We start from the raw sequence: 18,758 nt of genomic DNA on the forward strand, positions 1-18,758 counted from the left end.
TTTCTTCCCATGATAGCAGTGTTTCAAAAAGGCAAGTCCCAATGCATAAACACTTTTCAGGCTTCTGTCTGCATCATGTTTGTTGATGTTCCCTTGGCCAAAGCAAGCCACATTGTTGAACTTTCATGGGTGATGAGCACATCACAGTCTATATTCTTCTATTTTGTGTATGTTTGAGAATTTCTGCAGTACAAAGTTAAAGAAAAAAACTGTTTAAGCATTAAAAATGAAACCACCATATGATCCAGCAATCCCACTTCTGGATATTCATCAAAAAGAACTGAAATCAGGATTTTGGAGAGATACTGGTACTCCCATGTTTGTTGCAGCACTAGTCACAATAGCCAAGGTGTGGAACTAACCAAAATGTCCAATGATGGATGAATCAATAAAGAAAATATGGTATATACAGGCAATGGAATATTTTCAGTCTTAAGAAGGAAATCTTGACATTTCCTACAACTTGGATGAACTTGGAGGACATTTTGCTAGGTGAAATGGGCCAGTCACAGAAGGACAAATACTGCATATTTTCACTTATATGAGGTATCTAAAATAGACTCACAGAAGCAGAGAGTAGGATGGCCATTACCAGGGGCTAAGGAGAGGGGGTGAAGGAGAGTTGCCTATCAGCAAGCATAAAGTTTTAGTAATACAAGATGAATAAGTTGTAGATATATGCTATACCACATCATCCCTCTGGTTGACAATAATGTATCATACACTTAGAATCTGATAAAAGAATAGATCTCATGTTGAATGTTTTTACTACAATAAATAAAAAGAAAAAAATTCTTAAGAATGTTCAGATCATTCAGTGGCCTCAAAGACTGGTAGAAGTGGTTGCAGATGTCACCTTAAGTTGCCCCTAACTGCTTTCTTGGTTACATGGGGATGTGTAAGCCATCAGGGCTAGATTCTGAACCCTACTTGCTCCTTGCCCAAGTTTTTAGTTTACAAACAGCATTCTACATTTAATTAAAAGAGTTAGAAGGTATTTGATGAGAGGTCCAGCAAATGAGTCACTCCATCACTTGGGACAGCGTTAGAGGTCTTTCAGGACTGGCTCTATCTCACTTTGTGTTCCCACGGAGGATACTCATTGTGCTGTATTTGATTAGGTCTGACTCTTACCACGTGTCCTAAATAAGCCTTGGGTTAAAAGCCGTACTCTCCAGGTGTTTTCTAGCTCCCAGTGTTCCTGACTCTAAGCTGTAGTGCTCACTAGAGCCGAAAGCATTTGGAAATGCCAGCGTAGCCTTGCATGTGCAAACCAAGTCTCTCTTCCTGTCATCACTGGGCACTGGTGACTCTAGAATTCTTATTATAAAAACAAAACCATGAGTGAACAAGCAGCCTCCAATTTCTTGTTACATTGTCCCTGACTGCCAAGCACGAGGCTACCCTTGGGTCTACCAAGGTTCTGTGGCCCATTTGCTCCTTCCATGCACTCTTCTTGTTTTAAGTAGCTTGATGTTTTGTCAATTATCTGAACTTCAGAAAGCCCTAACTGCATTCCATGTTATGGTGTTGCCTTGATAATTTTTCCAGATTTTTCTTGTCCTTCAAACTTTCCGGTTATCTCTACCTTCCTTGACAAAGGGCAGTTAAAGTGGATTTCACTTCATGCACACTGTGTGCCTCTCTGAAAGGACTCGTGAGTAGAACGTTACTTGATCCTTGGATCTCTGAGGTTAGACAAGGAATTAGAAATATCTTAACTCTACTTTAGCCCCTAATCTTATCATTCCAAATGTGTGCTTAATAAGAAGCAGAATCAACACATCAGGTCAGAATAAGTTCAAATGGTCTAGATTTTATTTATAGAAATGAAAAAAACATTGGCTAGAAACACTTAAAAATGCTGTCCTTTGTTAGGTATGTGGTTGTTCTCAAACTTTTCCCCACAGAATGTCATTTAAAGTTTTAAAGTTGAGATGACATGTGTGCTTAACTAAATGCTTAATTTCTTTTTAGTTCTTGCAGTTACATTGCAGAAGGAGATTCCTAGGAAATAGAATTCCCAATGAGATTTTGTAAAGATAGAGCTTTAGATTAACTTTTATCAATTCTTGCCTCAAACCTCCCAAAATTATGTTTGGTGAATTCTAGGGGAGTAAAACAGTCAAAAGTTTGTTAAATTATTGTCACGTCTAGGAGTTTGTTATAAGATGTATCTGGCATGTAGATAGAAGAGATTTTGTGAAAGCTTGAGCTGGTGGAAATAGGGTAGGGCAGAGAAGGGTGGATACACTCCTGGTAAACAGTTTGTGTATCTCAGGTGCTGATATGTCCCTGTGAACTGAGATGACAGTGGCTAACCTGGCCTTGCCTCAGCCAAGCTCACATGAGGGCAGCTGATTTTGCAATAGCCAGGTTTTCTGCACATAGCTGATGTTAAAGCCATATACTGTGGTTAGCTATCTGAGTCTTTATATTCTCCATTCTCTCACATGAAAGGACTGGGTTGTGAAATGTGACTAAGAACACCCACAAGGCTGGAGAACTTGCATGTTTGGGGACTTGGAACTGTGTGATTCCATGGTTGCAAAGTCAGAGAGACTGCTGGACTGAGTTGAGCCTGGCCTGGCCCAACCCACCAGTTCTGTGTGATTTAAGGGATTTATGGGCATCTTAGGTCACTTCCTGTGAGAGCATGGATGGGGGAAGGCAGTCATATTCATTGAGTACCACAGAGAAGGCCCTACCCTAGATGCTTTACACAAGTTACCTTTACATAAGTGATTCTCATCACAAACCTGCAAGGGCAATTCTGTTACCTTCATTTGGTGAGCCAGAGAGGGTGCAAGTAATTTATGACAGGGCACACCTGGTTCATTAGTGGCACAGCCAGGATGCACACCAAGGTCTAGTTGACACCAAAACTTGTATTCTTTCTACCGTCCAGTTTTAGAGAATGTAGGCATAGGCATAACAATTAGAGGCCAGAGATAGAGTCCCTGGCTACGAAGAGTCATCACAGATAAGGAGCAGAGCTGGGTGCTAGAAGAGAGGTGGAGGAGAGTTATTCAGAAGGACAGTTTTAATGTGAGGTGAGAAAGCCATGAAGTAAGATCCAGGACAGAGTGAGATTAAGAGATGGAAAAGCTGGTCTTCTGCAGAGGGCACCACCTAGACACAGGGCTAAAAATATCCCTGGGAGAAAGGCAAAGGGTAAGAAAGAGTATGGGGCCAGTTGGCTCACGTTTCCCCATGTAAGCCGGAGTGGCAAAGTGCAAGCCAGTTATTTTTCTGCACAAATATGCGTCACTCTTAGGAAACTTTAAAACAAATCTTTATTCTAGGAGTCATCTTTTTGTGTTGTGTGTCTTTGTGACTTGTGTTTGCAAGCTTCTGGTAAAACTACAGGCTCCACTCCAAATCCTGAACCAGGCTGCTGTGATAGCCTGATAGTGCAGCAGCTGTCAGCCAAGATTTTGAAATTAAACAGTACCTGCTGTTGCACTAGTCCTCTTAGAAAGATTTATGGGTGAGGGCAGTTCCCATTCACCTGGATCTTGTGGCTCTGGCCACTTGTGAGCACCCTCTTTGGGAAAGCGAGCTCAAAACTGATTGGGAACTGGCCACCACTAGGCTTCAGGAGGGATTCAGGCTCATGGAGCAGAAAAAAGACAAAGGTGGGCAAGGAGAGATGAAGGCCCGGGAAATGGAAACGCTAGGGTACAGAATTAGCTAGATCCCATCTGATTACAAAAATATTTCTCAGACTCACTGGTCGTATTGGCTGCCCCGTTCATGTCTGTTCGATGGGAAGAACCCACAGTGGCAGGCATCTTCCAGTGCCCAGGCTGTGTTTGGCTTGGACACATGTGGTTGTGAAGACCTGGCAGGGAAGCTGAGGCGTGCAGTTTGGGAAGACAGAGTTAAAAATCCCTATTAGGGCAATCCTGAAATGCAGTCACACCCGAGGTCTGTGAAAGGATGCCAAGCCTGACCTTGCACTGGGCGTGCTCTGCTTTTCCAGGTGGCGCTCAGGCATGAGGATGGTGATGAGACCACGGAGCCACCCCCCGGTGGGTGCCGGGACCGGAGGAGGGCCAGCGTGTGTTCCAGTGGCGGGGGCGAGCACCGGGGACTGGACCGCAGAAGGAGCCGCAGGCACTCGGTGCAGAGCATCAAGAGCACCCTGTCGGCCCCCACCAGTCCCTGCTCCCAGTCAGCTCCCAGCTTCAAGCCCAACCAAGTGCGAGATCTGCATGAAAAGTAAGCATTAACTTGGCAGTGGAGAGGGGTGCAAGGATGCCATCCAAAAGAGAGCCCACAGGTGCCTACCACTCTTCCCTCCCTGCTGGCCAGTTTGTCCCCCACCAACCCCCACCCCAGCATTGCTCCCTACCTCTTCTCCACCATTAAACCACCAGCCAAACATCTCAGTGGATTTCCTGCACAGGGTGGCCCCTGGCAACTTTTACAGACTTGATCTTACTAATCCCAGGAACTGTTTTTCAGCTACCTGTTTTTAAAAAATGTTATTTACTATCTCAGTTAATATCTGTTCAGAAAAGCTGTGTTTTATCAAATGGAAAAGACTTCAAAACACAAAAGTTTGGCCTAGAAATAGCCACTGTAGGAATGTGAGGTTGGAAGTCTCGCGATACTCCTGACAATACAGGGATATCTCTGGGTTGGTTTAAGTTAAACAGAAAAAACCCGTATGAGTTTCCAAATAGCTGTCTCTATATATTTTAGTACACACTAATTCCATCATTTAGTCTGAAACATTTTTATTGAGTGTCTGTTAGAGGCCAGGACTACTTGAAGCCATGAAGATGTATAAATAGATAGGTATGATCTCTGTACCTATGGGCCTCACGTTTGGGCTGCGAGGAAGAACGAGAACGGTAGATAGGAAAAAATGGAATGATTGGCAATCCTGTGAGATATTATATGTATTTAAAGTATAAAGTTTGACAAAATCTGCCAAACCCAGAGTGGTTCTATAGTATAGAGGTACAACAAAAGGCTGGCCATGCCTGCTCCAGGGTCTGGGTCCAGTTGTATCTTCCCAAATGGATGCTCTGAGGTCACTGGGATGAGGGACTTTAGGGTCCAGTCTCTGCCACCCAAATCCACAGGGGCTGACTGACACATTCCCATCCTGCTGCTGATAGTCTGGAAGCAGGAAGTGCTCATATCACTTGGCTGGATCATCCTTCCTCATCATAGAGATCCTCCTGGGAGTCAAATTTAGGTCACCAGGCTACATTATGAGGAAGAAAATCACTCAGAATAAGTTGGATGACCTTAAGAAAGAGTGATCAAGATATATCCTTCTTCTCCATCTCTAAGGGAATACCCCACCAGCACCAAGAGGTGCCCCAAACAATCTGATACCCATGGAATCATTTGAGCAGGACCCAGGCCATGCCTTCAGATGCCTGTTAACCCAGGAGGAGGAGGGACTGGTCTGAGATTGATGTGCAACCATGGTCTATGCTGACACCCCTCTTCTACCTCATAACCCCAGATGCCGTCTCTCTACAGGTTTTTGTGTTTCTGAGAGTCTGTATACAGCTCTATTTTAGTGAAAAGAAGACCTAAACTTCTAAACATATTAAGGAACGAGAACCTTTACCATGAGCATTGCATCTTGTGATCTGGAATCTTAAAGAAACTCAGCCAGTTCTCAAAGAAAAAGCCCTCGAAGCTCTCTTCCAGCTGGCTTGAGAAGTTAACATGAAGAGAGTTGAGGAAATTGTACACAATCAGCTGAAAAAAGCCTGTATATAAAGCCACCGAAGATGCTGAGGGTAGGAGTTAGGTGGACCTTGTCAGTAGTACTTGGTGTTCTCCTGCTCCGTCATGTTTGCTCCTTGTCTGTTTCTTGCTGTTACACTTTTCGAGGATTCCTGTGTTGTGAGTTCAGGTGACAATGCTTTGCAATAGGCTGGTGAGGATGATGATATGGAAGTGGACTATCCTGGGCACGGTTCACAGTCTTGAAGTGCTGGGCTCGGTAGGATCTGAAACAGGAGGCCAGAGATGCCACTCTGAATGCTGTTTGCTTCATTCTTTTTGGAATTTCATTTTACTGGAATTATTACTTCAACATTAATTTAGTAGCATTTGAGCAAAATACACTTTACAGCTTGTAAAGATAGGCAATGTTTTATCTATCTGGATTGATGATTATGAAGTGACTTCATTTACGAAGTCTGTTGGAGGGATTTTGCCTGTGGCCCCAAAGTGACGGCATGATTTTGATGAGGCGGGAGTGAGATAGTGGGAAGGGGTGGTGAAATGCAGAATGGGAAATGATTTCTTTCTGCATAGCTTAGTCACCTGCTCAACATCTGTGCCCCAAACAGTACCTCAGAGTCAAGTGGCTCATTGTGTTCTGTCCCCTGCAGACCTTGAAAGACACAGAAGCTGCCTCACGTACATATATGCACGTTGCTCTTCATCTCTGCAAACGCCCTGGCTGCACCTAATGCTAGCTTATAGCAACATGCCTGCAGATGCCACATATGAAGGATTTGGGGCTAGATTTTATAATTCAGTCACCCAAGTGATGCCAACTTTTGTAAAGAAGGGAGAAATAGGTTTTAGAAAGGGGTTCATGTTGTTCTAAAAAATATATAGGGCAGTCTCCACTCAGATGGTCCTTTTGCGTCATTTGAATTTAACTCTCACAATCATCCTCTGTAAGATTCAGACAGGACAGGTTTTATTATCCTCATTGTACAAGTGAGAAAACAGATGGGGCTAAGTGCCTATTCCAAATCACAAGACTAAGGGCTATGACCAAGGGCTGGGCCCTTGGCTCTCAATATCCAAAGTATACAGACTCCTTCCCAGCCAACCACATCCCAGCCAACCACTCCTAAACATATTCCTCAAGCAAGATGATTAGAGAGACAATTTGATTTACATACCTTGTAGGTATTTTTTTGTTTGAGGTAAATACAAAAATTCAAAGACTTGGAGAAATGCTTAGTCTCCCTGTAGACTTAAGCCAGCTATGTGCTTTAATTCTAATAAAGACTAATAAGAGCCTGGACTCAGATTTGTTTGCTTTGGTTTCTTAGGAAATAGAACTCTACACTGAGCATTTGCCCAATAAGGTACAAGTTTATTTGTCATTGGTCAACTAAAAGCATCTTTATGGGACCGTGTGTGTCATAATGAGTTTCATCTTTGCACTTAAAGTTTACAAATTTCATTGGAAGGGGAAAAAAGTCTTAGTACTAGAAAGTTCTCAAAATTTAGCCCAAAGCAGGAGCCCTTTCTGTCAAGTTCCCAAGAGATGGAGTACACTTCCAGGCATGGATGCTCTTTTTCCTGAGGTACCCCATCTGCCCTTGAACTATTCTGTTTATCCTGGTTCTTCCTCTGTTGACAAAAACAGGGCTGCTTCCTGCTCTGTGTGTCAGTCCTTCTGATATCAAACACTGCATGGGACTTAACACGTGAACTTTCAGTTTCATCCTGCTGATTTCCACACAACATTCCAAACTATAGAAGTAATTTTGAACTTCATTTAGTCACTAATGTTAACAGTTGTGCCATGCAGCTTTCGGTCATGTGTGTATTTTAATATACATGGAAGAGTGACCTGGCAGATAGTGGATGTTGACAACTGGTTAGGGAGTGGAGGGTCCAGACTAGTGCCACATGCCTCAGCAGCAGGGTCTGCAAACTTTCTCTGTCAAGGGCCAAGTAATATGTTAAGCTTGGAGTACCAGACGGTCTCTATTGCAACTACTCAACTGAATTCTGCCTTTGTAGCACGTCAACAGCCATCAGCCACTGGTACTGGCATGAGCATGGCTGCATTCCAGTGACATTTTATTTATGGACACTGAGATTTGAATTTTGCATGTCGTGAAATATTATTCTTTTGATTTTTTTTCAGCCATTAAAAATGTGAAAACCACTCTTAGCTCACAGGCCATATAAAAACAGGTGCTAGGCCAGACTTAGCCCACAGGCTGTAGTTTGCCAACCCCTGTCCCAAGGGTCTGAGTTTCTTGAGGGAGGTTGGGGGAAATTGGCAAAGGGGAGTATGTAGCATATGAGAGAAAAATCCACTGTGTTATGTGTGGTTTGGTGTTAGAGCAAGGAAGTCAAAGGAATATTCTATGAAGACATTGAGACTATAGGGGACTTTGCTGATGGCTGACCATGAGTTCCCAGGGCACAGAGGAAGATTGAGGGGTTGGAGAAGGGCAAGAGATAAGCCAGACTGAGGGACACATGGAGAGGGAGGGGACTATGTGATGAGTCCAGGGAAGATTGGACTATGCAGGCCAGGATTGGTCCCAGTGGTCTCTTCGGGCAGTGGTTCTTGACCGGGGTGATTTTGCCACCTAGGAGACATCTGGACACATTTTTGGTTGTTATAACTGGGATGGGGTGGTGCTGCTGGCATCTAGTGGGTGGAGTCCAGGAATGCTGTTCTACTAAGTGCAGGATAGCCCCCTGCCAAACAAATAATTATCTGTTTTAAAATGTCAGTAGTGTTGAATCTGGGAAATTCTGCCTTAGGGGAGGGCAGATCGTTGGTTATATAATCCACATGATGCTGAGATAGAGAGTGTTTTGGCCATTGGAAAGAGTAGTTTTCTTAGAAGCATTTGGAACTCTGTGCACCTACCTTAAATGTTCATGTGCATGGGTCAAAATTGACTCTTTTTCAGAGAACATAATCAGCTAAAACACAGATCTATAGAATGTATTTCTAGTTTAAAAAATCCATTGGCATTTTACAAACAAATGTCATGGAAACAGTATTTCTTAAATGAGATACGAATTGTCTTTCACAGCTGACTGGTTACTCTGGGCTACTACATGGTTTACAGTAGAGTCTTTTTCTGATTTTAAGTCCGTTTAGCAAAGTTTCACGCTTCAAATTCTCAGGAAATATGCTTGAACACTTTTAGGGGACCAAGGCTTGACTGAATCTCATGCTACTCTCAGTAACTGAAATGCCAACAAATCCAATTCTAATCAGCTTCATTCACATCCATCACTCCAAAAAATTGACATAATGGAATGTGACACCAGCATAAAACAAGTTGGCAAGAGAGAACAATGATTATATAAGAGAGGTATGACAGTCTACAGCCAGGCTTCACGAACCTGTTCAGAGGAAGAGGAACCCGGCACGGTCTCACCAGAAATGTTCAAGTGGAGCCAAGGAATCCGCATTGAGAAGCAGCAATGGGCAACTCTCCTCTTGGCTGCCAGTACTTTTCAACTGATGGTCAAGAAGGAAAAAAGTTACATATAAGAATTGCTAATTTTTTTCCATGTAAGTTACACTAGGGTTACAGAAAAATTAATGTATGTTTCACAGACGTCCTCATTTTAATAAATGCAAAGTGATAAGGATATATAAATGGGTCTTGTGGGAATCAGGAGTTGTAGCTAAGCCTTGAGCTTGTAGTCAGGAAAACAGTAGTCTGACCTACAGACATACTTGACCCTCGAGCAGCAGAGAGAAGATGTGGCCTGGCCTCAGCTGGTTCCAGGAGCAAGAGAGACCATGCTTAGGTGGGCTGCAGGCCAGGAGTACCGATGCAGCAGTGGAGAGCCCACTTGAGCTGCAGGGAGAAGTCTGGCAGGGGTTTGGTGTGGGGCAGGGTGCAGAGACCAGCACTGGAAGCTCAGCCCGCACCTGGCAGAGAACAGACTACCGCTCCTAAGGAGTGGGGAGCACTCAGTCTTCACAAATCGTCACCAGAGCGGTGTTTAGAATCGCTGCGGTCTTGGGCATAGGATATGGAGGTATTGAAGCATGGGAGGGCAAGTTCAGAACCCAGCTCTCCCAAAATAGCTATGTGCCAATTTATATATGGTCATTGGCTCATAGTAGGCACTGAATAAATAGCAACTCTTTATGTTTTTAAATAAAAATGATAGGATTTAAAGATGTGGTGCCAACTATGTGATGTAAAGTGAAGAGAGTTGTACCATATAGTGCAAAGATGAATATAACAATAACAGCTACAACAACAGCCTTTACAGAACACTTAGTCATCTGCCAGGCATTACGCTAAGCACTGCAAGTGTACATACTCCATTTTTGCTATTATGTCACGATATAGGTACTGTTATTATTGCTGTGTGATAGGGGAAGCTGAGGCACAGGGAGTTGAAGCACCTTGCCCAAGGTCTCACAGCTAATATACAGTGGAGCTGGTTCTAGAGTTTAGGTAGTCTAGCTCCAGAGTCCATGTCCTCACCATTCTCCTAAATAACCCTTATTTCTGTTATTCTGTGGAAATAAATACATGCTGAGTACTTGGCAATTAGTAAGCAATTAGTAAATGCACACTGCTGTATTTATTATTGGATCTATATTTTTCATATCAGTACATTAAAAATTATTGCTTCATGGTACATTAAAAAGTTATTGCTTAATGTTCCAATATATAGATATTCCATAATACCATGATGCTGTTATTCATTTTGCTATGGCTTGGTTCCAGTTTTTTTCTCATACCAAACTTGCTGTAATTAACATACACACTGGTGCACATACACATGTTTGTGTGTATGTGTTAGCATTAGCACTCTTAGATTCTTAGAAATAGAATTCTGGACAATGGACATTTACATTTTAAATATTGATATTGCCATATTGCTCTCCACAAAGGCTATATGGTTTTACTATCCATCACCATATGACTCACCATTTTCCCACATCATCACTGAATGTTAGGAGATTTTCAGAATTTTTGTAGTATTGAAAAGTGAAAAATGCCTCAGCATTGTAATTTGTATTTTTTATTACTACCGAGGCTGTACAACTTTAATTGCTTTATTAGCTATTAACATTTCCTTTTCTTAGTGTTGCCTGTAAATATTGTTTTCTCATTTGTCTCCTGAATAGTTTGCCTATTTTAATTGACCTACAACTAGTCTTTATTTTTAATATGAAAACCTTCAGATTCAAAAGTAGAATATAAGTATTCTTTACACATTTTAGATATTAATATTTTGACCATTTTTTCTGTCTCTCAAATGTCTTTTAACTGAATTTCTGATGCCTCTCATCATATGCACTAAATATATTTGTTATGATGTCCAGTTTGTGAGTCCCGTCCCGTGTGGTATCATGCTTTTAGGCATCATGCGTGCTCAGCAATGTGTGTCCACTTTTTAACTGCAGCCTCTGTGTTGTCTTGGGAAAATGCTATGCTATTCTTCCTTCAATGTCTAGGAGGTAAGCAATGGAAGAGGTAGGGATGGAGCCAGTGTTAGCAGTGGTGAATATGTACGGGTCTGCATCAACTCAATTCTTGCCTCCTTGAAGGAAAGAATTTGTCTGAGGGGCAAAAGACAGAATGAGAGACCAAGACAAGTTTTTGAGCAGGAGTGAGAGTTTATTAAAAAGTTTTAGAGCAGGAATGAAGGAAAGTAAAATACACTTGGAAGAGGGCCAAGCAGGTGCCTTAAGCGATCCAGGTGCACTCTTTGGCCTTTGACTTGGGGTTTTATACATTGATGTGGTTCCAGGGTTTGTGTCTCTTCTCCCCTGATTCTTCCCTTGGGGTGGGCTGTCCTCATGAGCAGTGTCCTGCTGGCACTTGGGAGGGGGCTGCGTGTGCACTGTGTTTACTGAAGTTGTGTACTTGCTCACTTGAGGCATTTTCCCCTTATCTTCCAGTGTTCCTAGAGGAAAGTCATTTACCAGTTAAACTCTGCCATTTTGCCTCTTAGTGCACGTGCTTGAGCCCAATCACCTAACTCCTGAGATCTTATTGGGAAGCTGATGATCACCAGCTTTATGTGTTTTCTATCTCTTAGGAGACTGTCTTTCCCCAGCACCAGCTGTGACCAATTATTATTTTAATTAGACAGTTTAACAACTGCCAGGCCATCACTTGATGGTCACCTGACTTTCCTGGAGTTGGAGGACACTCTCCTTCACTAGTCATATCTGCCTAACTACCTATTCTAACACTAGCATTTATGGAGGATTAACTTTGTACTGGCTATTGGACTAAACAATTTTACATGTATTGTAAATTCCATGAGGAAGGTAGGAGTATCGTCCCCATTTTACAGGTGAGGAAACCAAAACACAGAGAGATTAAGGAGCTTGTTCCCAGATTACAGAGGCTCTGCTGGGTTGGGACCCAGGCAGCCAGAGTCCATAGCCTGCACTCAGAACCTAACATACCTGAAACTACTCTCTGAATCTATAGAATGTGTTCAGTAATGAGAATGTTATATCTTTTGAGGATTAATTAGATTTGTTGAGAAAGCAAAAAATCACTCAGGACAAATGTTTTACTGGAACTTGGTAATCTTAGTGAGCTGTATTGTTTTTTAGTCACTGTTTGATTTTGATCCTGAAATCATACTTACTGATTTGCTTGTTTTTCCTCATAAATGGGCACTGAAGACATTTTATAGAGGGGACTTCTGAAAATCTTCAGAGCAATAGCTGCAACACTGGAACAAGGCTTTCCAGTTAGTCATAAGTAACCACTACCTTGGCGATGGAGTAAGGGAAGGTATAGAGAACGGAAACTCATAGTTAAAAAGAAGCCACAGTTAACTATCAATTATCGGGAGGCTGTGGAGGAGCAGAGACCTAAGCCATCCTCAGTTTTTGATGGCTTATAGCTGATGCATACCAATTAGTGGCCCAGCAGGTGGTAGGATGCGGGTAGCCAAGCCTTGGGGCTGTGCCTCTGGGGTGGGAGCTGGAGGGAGGCAATTGGAGGGGTATTATTTTCTATTTTCCTGCAGGAGTGAAGAAGAGTTTTGGCATCTTTCCACCAGCCACAGGAAGCAGTGGGCAAATCGGGGAGCCTAATTATGGAACTGTGCTGGGGGGTGAGCTCATCTTCCCATGTTTTGACAGGAAGGAGGCGTGTTTACATGCCTAAGTTTTAGGACAGCACAGCTCCCCATGCCTTGTCCACAAAACTTCATTGCCAGGATTAGAGAATTCATCCTGAGACTGCAGTAGAATAGCAGAATAGTAGAGCAGCCCTGTCTCTTTCTTGAAAGCAGTTGGCAATGAGCAATCTATTTGCAAGCAAAAGACATACTGTGAGATGGGGTGTTATACGATGTTAATCTGCAAAATCTGCAACTCAGGTGACCTGCTCAGCCCTGGCTCCTGGAGGAAGGCTGGCCGTGCGCAGTGAAGGAGCAGCAGGTGAGGTGGGGGAGGGCATAGGCGTGGTTGTGCGTAAACTCAGGATGATGGTATCTGTACTCCTTAATACGGTGGTGGGAGAGTTAACACAAATATGTGCTTTGCCCAGTGCTGTTATTATCATCAGTCCATGCCCTGAAGCATTCACGGATATTACTCTGTTAAAGAAGGTAATTGTTAAATGAATATGGACATAAATTGGAGAAAATATTTTGTGCACCCGCATAAACATGCTAGAGGATTTCACAACAACCAGATTAACAACCACTGGTACCATGAGTGGCAAGTAGCTACTTGGGAAGATTTATCTGATCCTAAGTGACTTGTTATAAATGGGATTTACTGACAAGGGTGGTGACCTCCTGACAAAAGTATGATTGGAATACAGCCAGTGATTCAGCAGTGTCCAAGAGATTCATGCTGAGTGTTGAATAGCAAAGGGTGGCCTGGAGAAAAGAGGTCTGGGAAGGCTGGGAGAGTGGGCTTGGAAATGGGAGAAACTGTATAGAATAAAGGCAGAGGCACTGGGACATGAGGAAGAAGTTACTTTGCAATGTTCCTGATATCTGGGGCAGGATTGGTTTCTCAAATATTCACTGTGACCAGATTGCAAATTTCTTGTGGGTTTGAACTTTCCTGAATTGAATCTGAGGATCTTTCTAGGTTCTGAAGAAATTGGCAAAATTTTATCCTTAAGGCCAAGTGGAGCTACTGATGAATTTCAAATGATTAAGTGAAAATCAGTGTAGTGTTTCTGCAGGAGCATTCTGGGCACAGCGTGGGGAACTCACTGGGGGAGAGCAGGCTGCACAAAGAGATTGGTGCAGGGCTTTTGCTGGTCCAGGAAGGAGTGGAGGGGGCCTGACTGAAGCAGGGGAAGAGAGAAGGGAAAGTACAGGGAGGTGCTGAGAATTCAGGAGGCTGTGGTTTGTAGGACAATGACTGGATTGCATGGTGACAAAGACAAAGGGGCCTGAGGTGATTCTCTGGCAATCAGTAACCTGGGGCCAGTCGGTAAGCTCTGAGATGTATCTATGGGTCAGGCGGGTAGAAATTCCCATAGTCAGTTGGATATGCACTTCTGGAACTCCGATACCCGTAGGTGATGGTTGAAGCTCTAGTTTAGAGGCCCTAACCCAGGAAAAATAAACTGCGTGAGCAGAGAAGTGGCTGGGGAAAACCAGCAAGAGAATGTACAGAACTTTCATCTCATGAAATGAAGAAACTGAGAACATCACCCACATTTCAAGTCAATGAACCTTGACATCAGTTATCATCAAGTGTGACTGTTTCTCAGGCTAGAGTGGACTTAGGTGGTATGAGGGCTCTGGAAGAAACAAGCTGTTTACTATGGGAATGGAAGTGAACATACCTCAGATGGAAAGGTTCAAGTTTCTAGTTGAATCTTTTACTTGCTTTGGGAATTTTCTTTTAGGGCCAAGTTTCCCTTTGACCTGTCCAAACCCCACATCTCCTGTAATATGCACCTTCTCCTCTGTGTTCTGAATGTTCACAGCACTTTCTAAGGCTCGATTTTTGCTGGTAGTCCACGCAGGCATGGGTGTGGGTCATCCAGCTAGAGAATAAGCATCTCTCTCTATAGCCCTCTGCAACTCCCAGGATCCCTTTGGAGATGGAGCAGGGGCTATCTAAGGAGTACTAAGCTGGGTTGATCAAATCCAGCCATGGAAAGAGAAATGAGATTTTTTTTTCTTGATAAGAGCCTGTGGAGGCAGCCTGGTGGTAACTCTTCATTGATGAAGGTTGAACAAATAGGGAAATGAAACCCTGAAGATGTAGGTTGAAGAGGCCAAATTTGACAGCGAAAAACTCTGTCTGGGCAGAGGTGATGTTGGTGTGAATCATTTTGCGAGGGAGTCTTCTGGGAATAGGCTTTGGAAATTGAAGAAGGCCCAGTTAGACCTGGCGAAGGTCATGCTTGTCCCCAGCTTGTGCTTAGTGGGCTGATGGTGATGACAGAAGCATCATCTTCATGTTGAAAAATACTTATTGTTTCTAAATGAGGTAATTTTTATGTTTCAGAGACTACTTGGAATTAACACAGCCTATAATCATGGTCCAAATATGTCTCATGGTGCCCTATATCATGGTTTCATCAGTTTTCCTAGTGGTAATGGGGCTTTGGTGAGATGGGCAGGGAGAGTGACAGGACAAGGGATGAGAGCTAGCAGACATCCTGTGCACATGAATATCATCAGACGAGCTGACGGTGTTCAGGAAATAATCTAAAGATGGAAGGATTAATGGCTTCTTCCAGTCCTTAAAGAGAAGAGGCATTTTTTTCCAGCCACAAAGAATTTATCTTAGACAGAGGTAGCACAGTAGAGTGTTGGAAGCATGGACACTAGAGCTGGCCTTCCTAGGTTGAATTCTGGCTTTCTAGCTGTGATCCTGGGCAAATTTCTGAACCTCCCTGTGCCTCAGCTCTTCATCTGTGAATGGGGATATTCATAGTCCCTACCTCAGAGGTTCCTGTGACTACTCAAGGAGGGAACCATGTGAACTGCTTAGCGTAAGTACACCTGGCACAGAGCTTGTTAAGTAAATAGAGTGAGTGACTACAGCCATCCCAAGGAGAGCCTGCCTTCCACAGAGAGATCCTTGGGAGGCAGAGCAAGGCAAAGGACAGGGAAGCCTGTTCCTGGCCCTCAGAAAGTACCCTGCGGAGGCCGGGCGTGGTGGGTCACACCTGTAATCTCAACATTTTGGGAGGTCAAGGCAGGTGGACCACTTGAGCCTAGGAGTTCGAGACCAGCATGGGCAACATGGCAAAACATTGTCTCTCTACAAAAAAATACCAAAAAAAAAAAAAAAAAGCCAGGCATGGTGGTGCGCACCTGTAGTCCCAGTTACCTGGGAGGCTGAGGTGGGAGGATTGCTTGATCCTGGGAGATAGAGGTCACAGTGAGCCAAGATTGCGCCATTGCACTCCAGCCTGGGTGACAGAGTGAGTGTCTCAAGAAACAAACAAACAAACAAAAAAAAATGCAAACACAACATGAAAGTGCCCTGCAGAACTCAAGAAAGCCTGGGCACATTTGGGATGATTCTCTGTAGCCTAAATGCCTTTGATCATCCCGAGAGAGCATACTTCCCAAAGACATGATAGCTCAGTGAGGAATCCAGAGACACTTATATCATACTTCAGGAGTACTCAATTACCGTATCCACATGGCCCCAGATAAATAATTTCATTCCTGAAGTTTTTTTTTTTTCTTTTTTTTCGAGCCATGTGGTTCTGGTTTTATAAACATGAGATTAAAAACTGACTAGAGATGAGCCCTCATAAGGAGGTGGCCAGTCAGGGCCTGTGGGGTGCAGGTATTTGTCTCCCAGGAGTCCTTGGATGGAGCAGGGATGGTGGGGTGGGCATGTCACGACTGTATGCATGTGGGCAGGCCTTCCGGTATGAAATACATAATTACCAGACTTTAGAAGCTATTTTTTCTTTTCTATATATTTTTTTCATTCATAACAAGCTTTGCAAAACTGCCTTCCAAATGGAGGGTCAAATAATTTTGATCATGAAATCAGGAAAAAACAACTATGAAGTACCTTGGACTCTACCTTTGTTTTTGTTTGCATTTATGGACTTGGGTCCACATCCATGATAGCTCATGTCTATAAGTAAATGAGCAAGCCTCCAGATCTCTAGAAGAGAAGCCCCCAATACTAGGTGTGTTATTTCAGAGTAGCCTTACATTAAAAGACTTCTTAGTCAATAGTGACTTCTTATGACCTTTGATATTATAGTCACTGATTTTGTTGAGACAGGAATACTGTCTTCTGGGACTAAAGGAACAAAATCATATTCATTTGTTCATCTAAGTCCTATTTCATTTTTGTTTTTGTTTGTTTTGGGGTTTTTTTGAGACAGAGTCTTGCTCTGTCACCCAGGCTGGAGTGCAGTGGCACAATCTCAGCTCACTGCAACCTCCGCCTCCTGAGTTCACGTGAGCACATCCAGCTAATTTTTGTATTTTTAGTAGAGATGGGATTTTACCACGTTGGCCAGGCTGGTCTTGAACTCTTGACCTCACGTGACCCATCTGCCTCAGCCTCCCAAAGTGCTGGGATTACAGGTGTGAGCCACCGCACCAGGCCCCAACTCCTATTTCCTTGTGCCTCCCATGTTCTTGGATCTGAGAATGCAGTGGTGAACATGAACCTTACAAAACATACAGTTTCATAAGACAGAGTGCAAATATTATAGCAAGTAAATATGAGTAGCTTTAGAAGAGGGCTTTTGAAGCGAGCCAACAGGGCCATGTGGTAGATAGAGGGTTACAGGGATATGAGAATATATCCTTGAGGAGACCCTCCAGAAGTGCACAAGGACGTGGACAGGGAGCGGCATTACTGCATCCCTGTGGTACAGCATGGCGAACAATTTGGGGACTAGCTAGATCAGTAAAATGTCTACTTTTGGATGATTTATATGGTGGATGCCACTAGCAGTTAGAAGAAATGCACAGTACCAATACCAGAAGTGCTAACATAGTTGTCAAATCATTTGCTATGTAAAAAGATTGTAGAATAATATGTTTTTTTTAAATCTAGATGTTTACTCACCAAATGTATAACCGTGGTTATTTCTGGTCAAAGGAGACTTAACTGTTATCAGTAGTAGTATAAGCATACTTCCTTTCTCAAAGGGAGTATGAATTCCTGTAAGTAAATATTCATTAAAAATAGCAAAAACTCTTTAGAAAAGAGAAAAGTGTGACGGGGCTGGTCCAGAAAACCTCCTCAGGCATTTAGGTTGAGTCCCAAAGGATGAGAAGAGTAAGAGAAGAGCTCCCCAGGCCAAGGGCATGCCATGTGCAGTGGCAAAAGGAGAAAAGGGCTTGGTGTATCTGGGTATCTAATAGGCATCTTGGGAGGTGAGGCTGTAGCGTGTGGCCGGAGACAGGGTGGAGATGAGGTTGAACAGTGAGCAGACCAGGTCCTGCAGGGCCTGGGAAACCACAGCACAGAGTCCGGTTATTAGTCAGCATGTGAGGCTCAGTTGTGCACATTTGAAAAGCTGCCTGTCTGCCTGCCTGCCTGCCTGCCTGGTGGGGATCGGATTGGAGGCAGGGGAGAGTGGCAGCAGGGACATAGGTCGTGGCCATTGATGCCGAGCTACTGAGAAACATTGATAACTTAGACCAGGGTAGTCTCAACCCTGCCAAGCATCTAAAATAACCCATGTTCAGGTTCTACCCCAGAACAATTTAATGCAGTTTCTGAAAGGAGGGCCTGAGCATTCACCTTTTAAAATAATATGCCTTAAGGATGTGAATCTGTAGGCTGGAAGTTGCCAGTGGTGTGGAGAGGCGTGAAGCGTTGAGGCATGCATTAGAGACAGTGTCAGTCGCCCCCATTGCTGGACCTCCCAAGACCACCCTCAACAGCCTTGAGCTTGTCCTGTTTTAGGAGGGTGGTCTCTTCCCATATGTGAAAAACACACATGAGATTAGTCATTGTACAACTTGTGGAAGTGACAAAACATGTCTCATGTCCACACAACTGGATTTTTTAGTCATAACAGCCAGAACTGGAGTCTTCCATTCCAGTGTAGTTTCCTTCATTTTAATGGTGAAATAAGACCTGG

At 43.4% G+C, this 18,758-nt stretch overlaps 1 protein-coding gene across 5 annotated transcripts in view; it reads left to right on the forward strand.

Moving 5' to 3' along the window:
* The window catches only part of FHOD3 (formin homology 2 domain containing 3), a 507,914-nt gene that overhangs the window by 337,795 nt on the left and 151,361 nt on the right, over positions 1–18,758 (forward strand). For all 5 annotated transcript variants that reach the window (XM_054461095.2, XM_054461096.2, XM_054461098.2 and 2 more), the window contains exon 10: positions 3,986–4,224. In XM_054461095.2, coding sequence (XP_054317070.2) covers positions 3,986–4,224 — 239 coding nt within the window. The remainder of the gene's footprint in view (positions 1–3,985; positions 4,225–18,758) is intronic.

The sequence above is a fragment of the Pongo pygmaeus genome, chromosome 17 (assembly GCF_028885625.2).
Source record: "Pongo pygmaeus isolate AG05252 chromosome 17, NHGRI_mPonPyg2-v2.0_pri, whole genome shotgun sequence".
NCBI classification, from domain to species: Eukaryota; Metazoa; Chordata; class Mammalia; order Primates; family Hominidae; genus Pongo; species Pongo pygmaeus.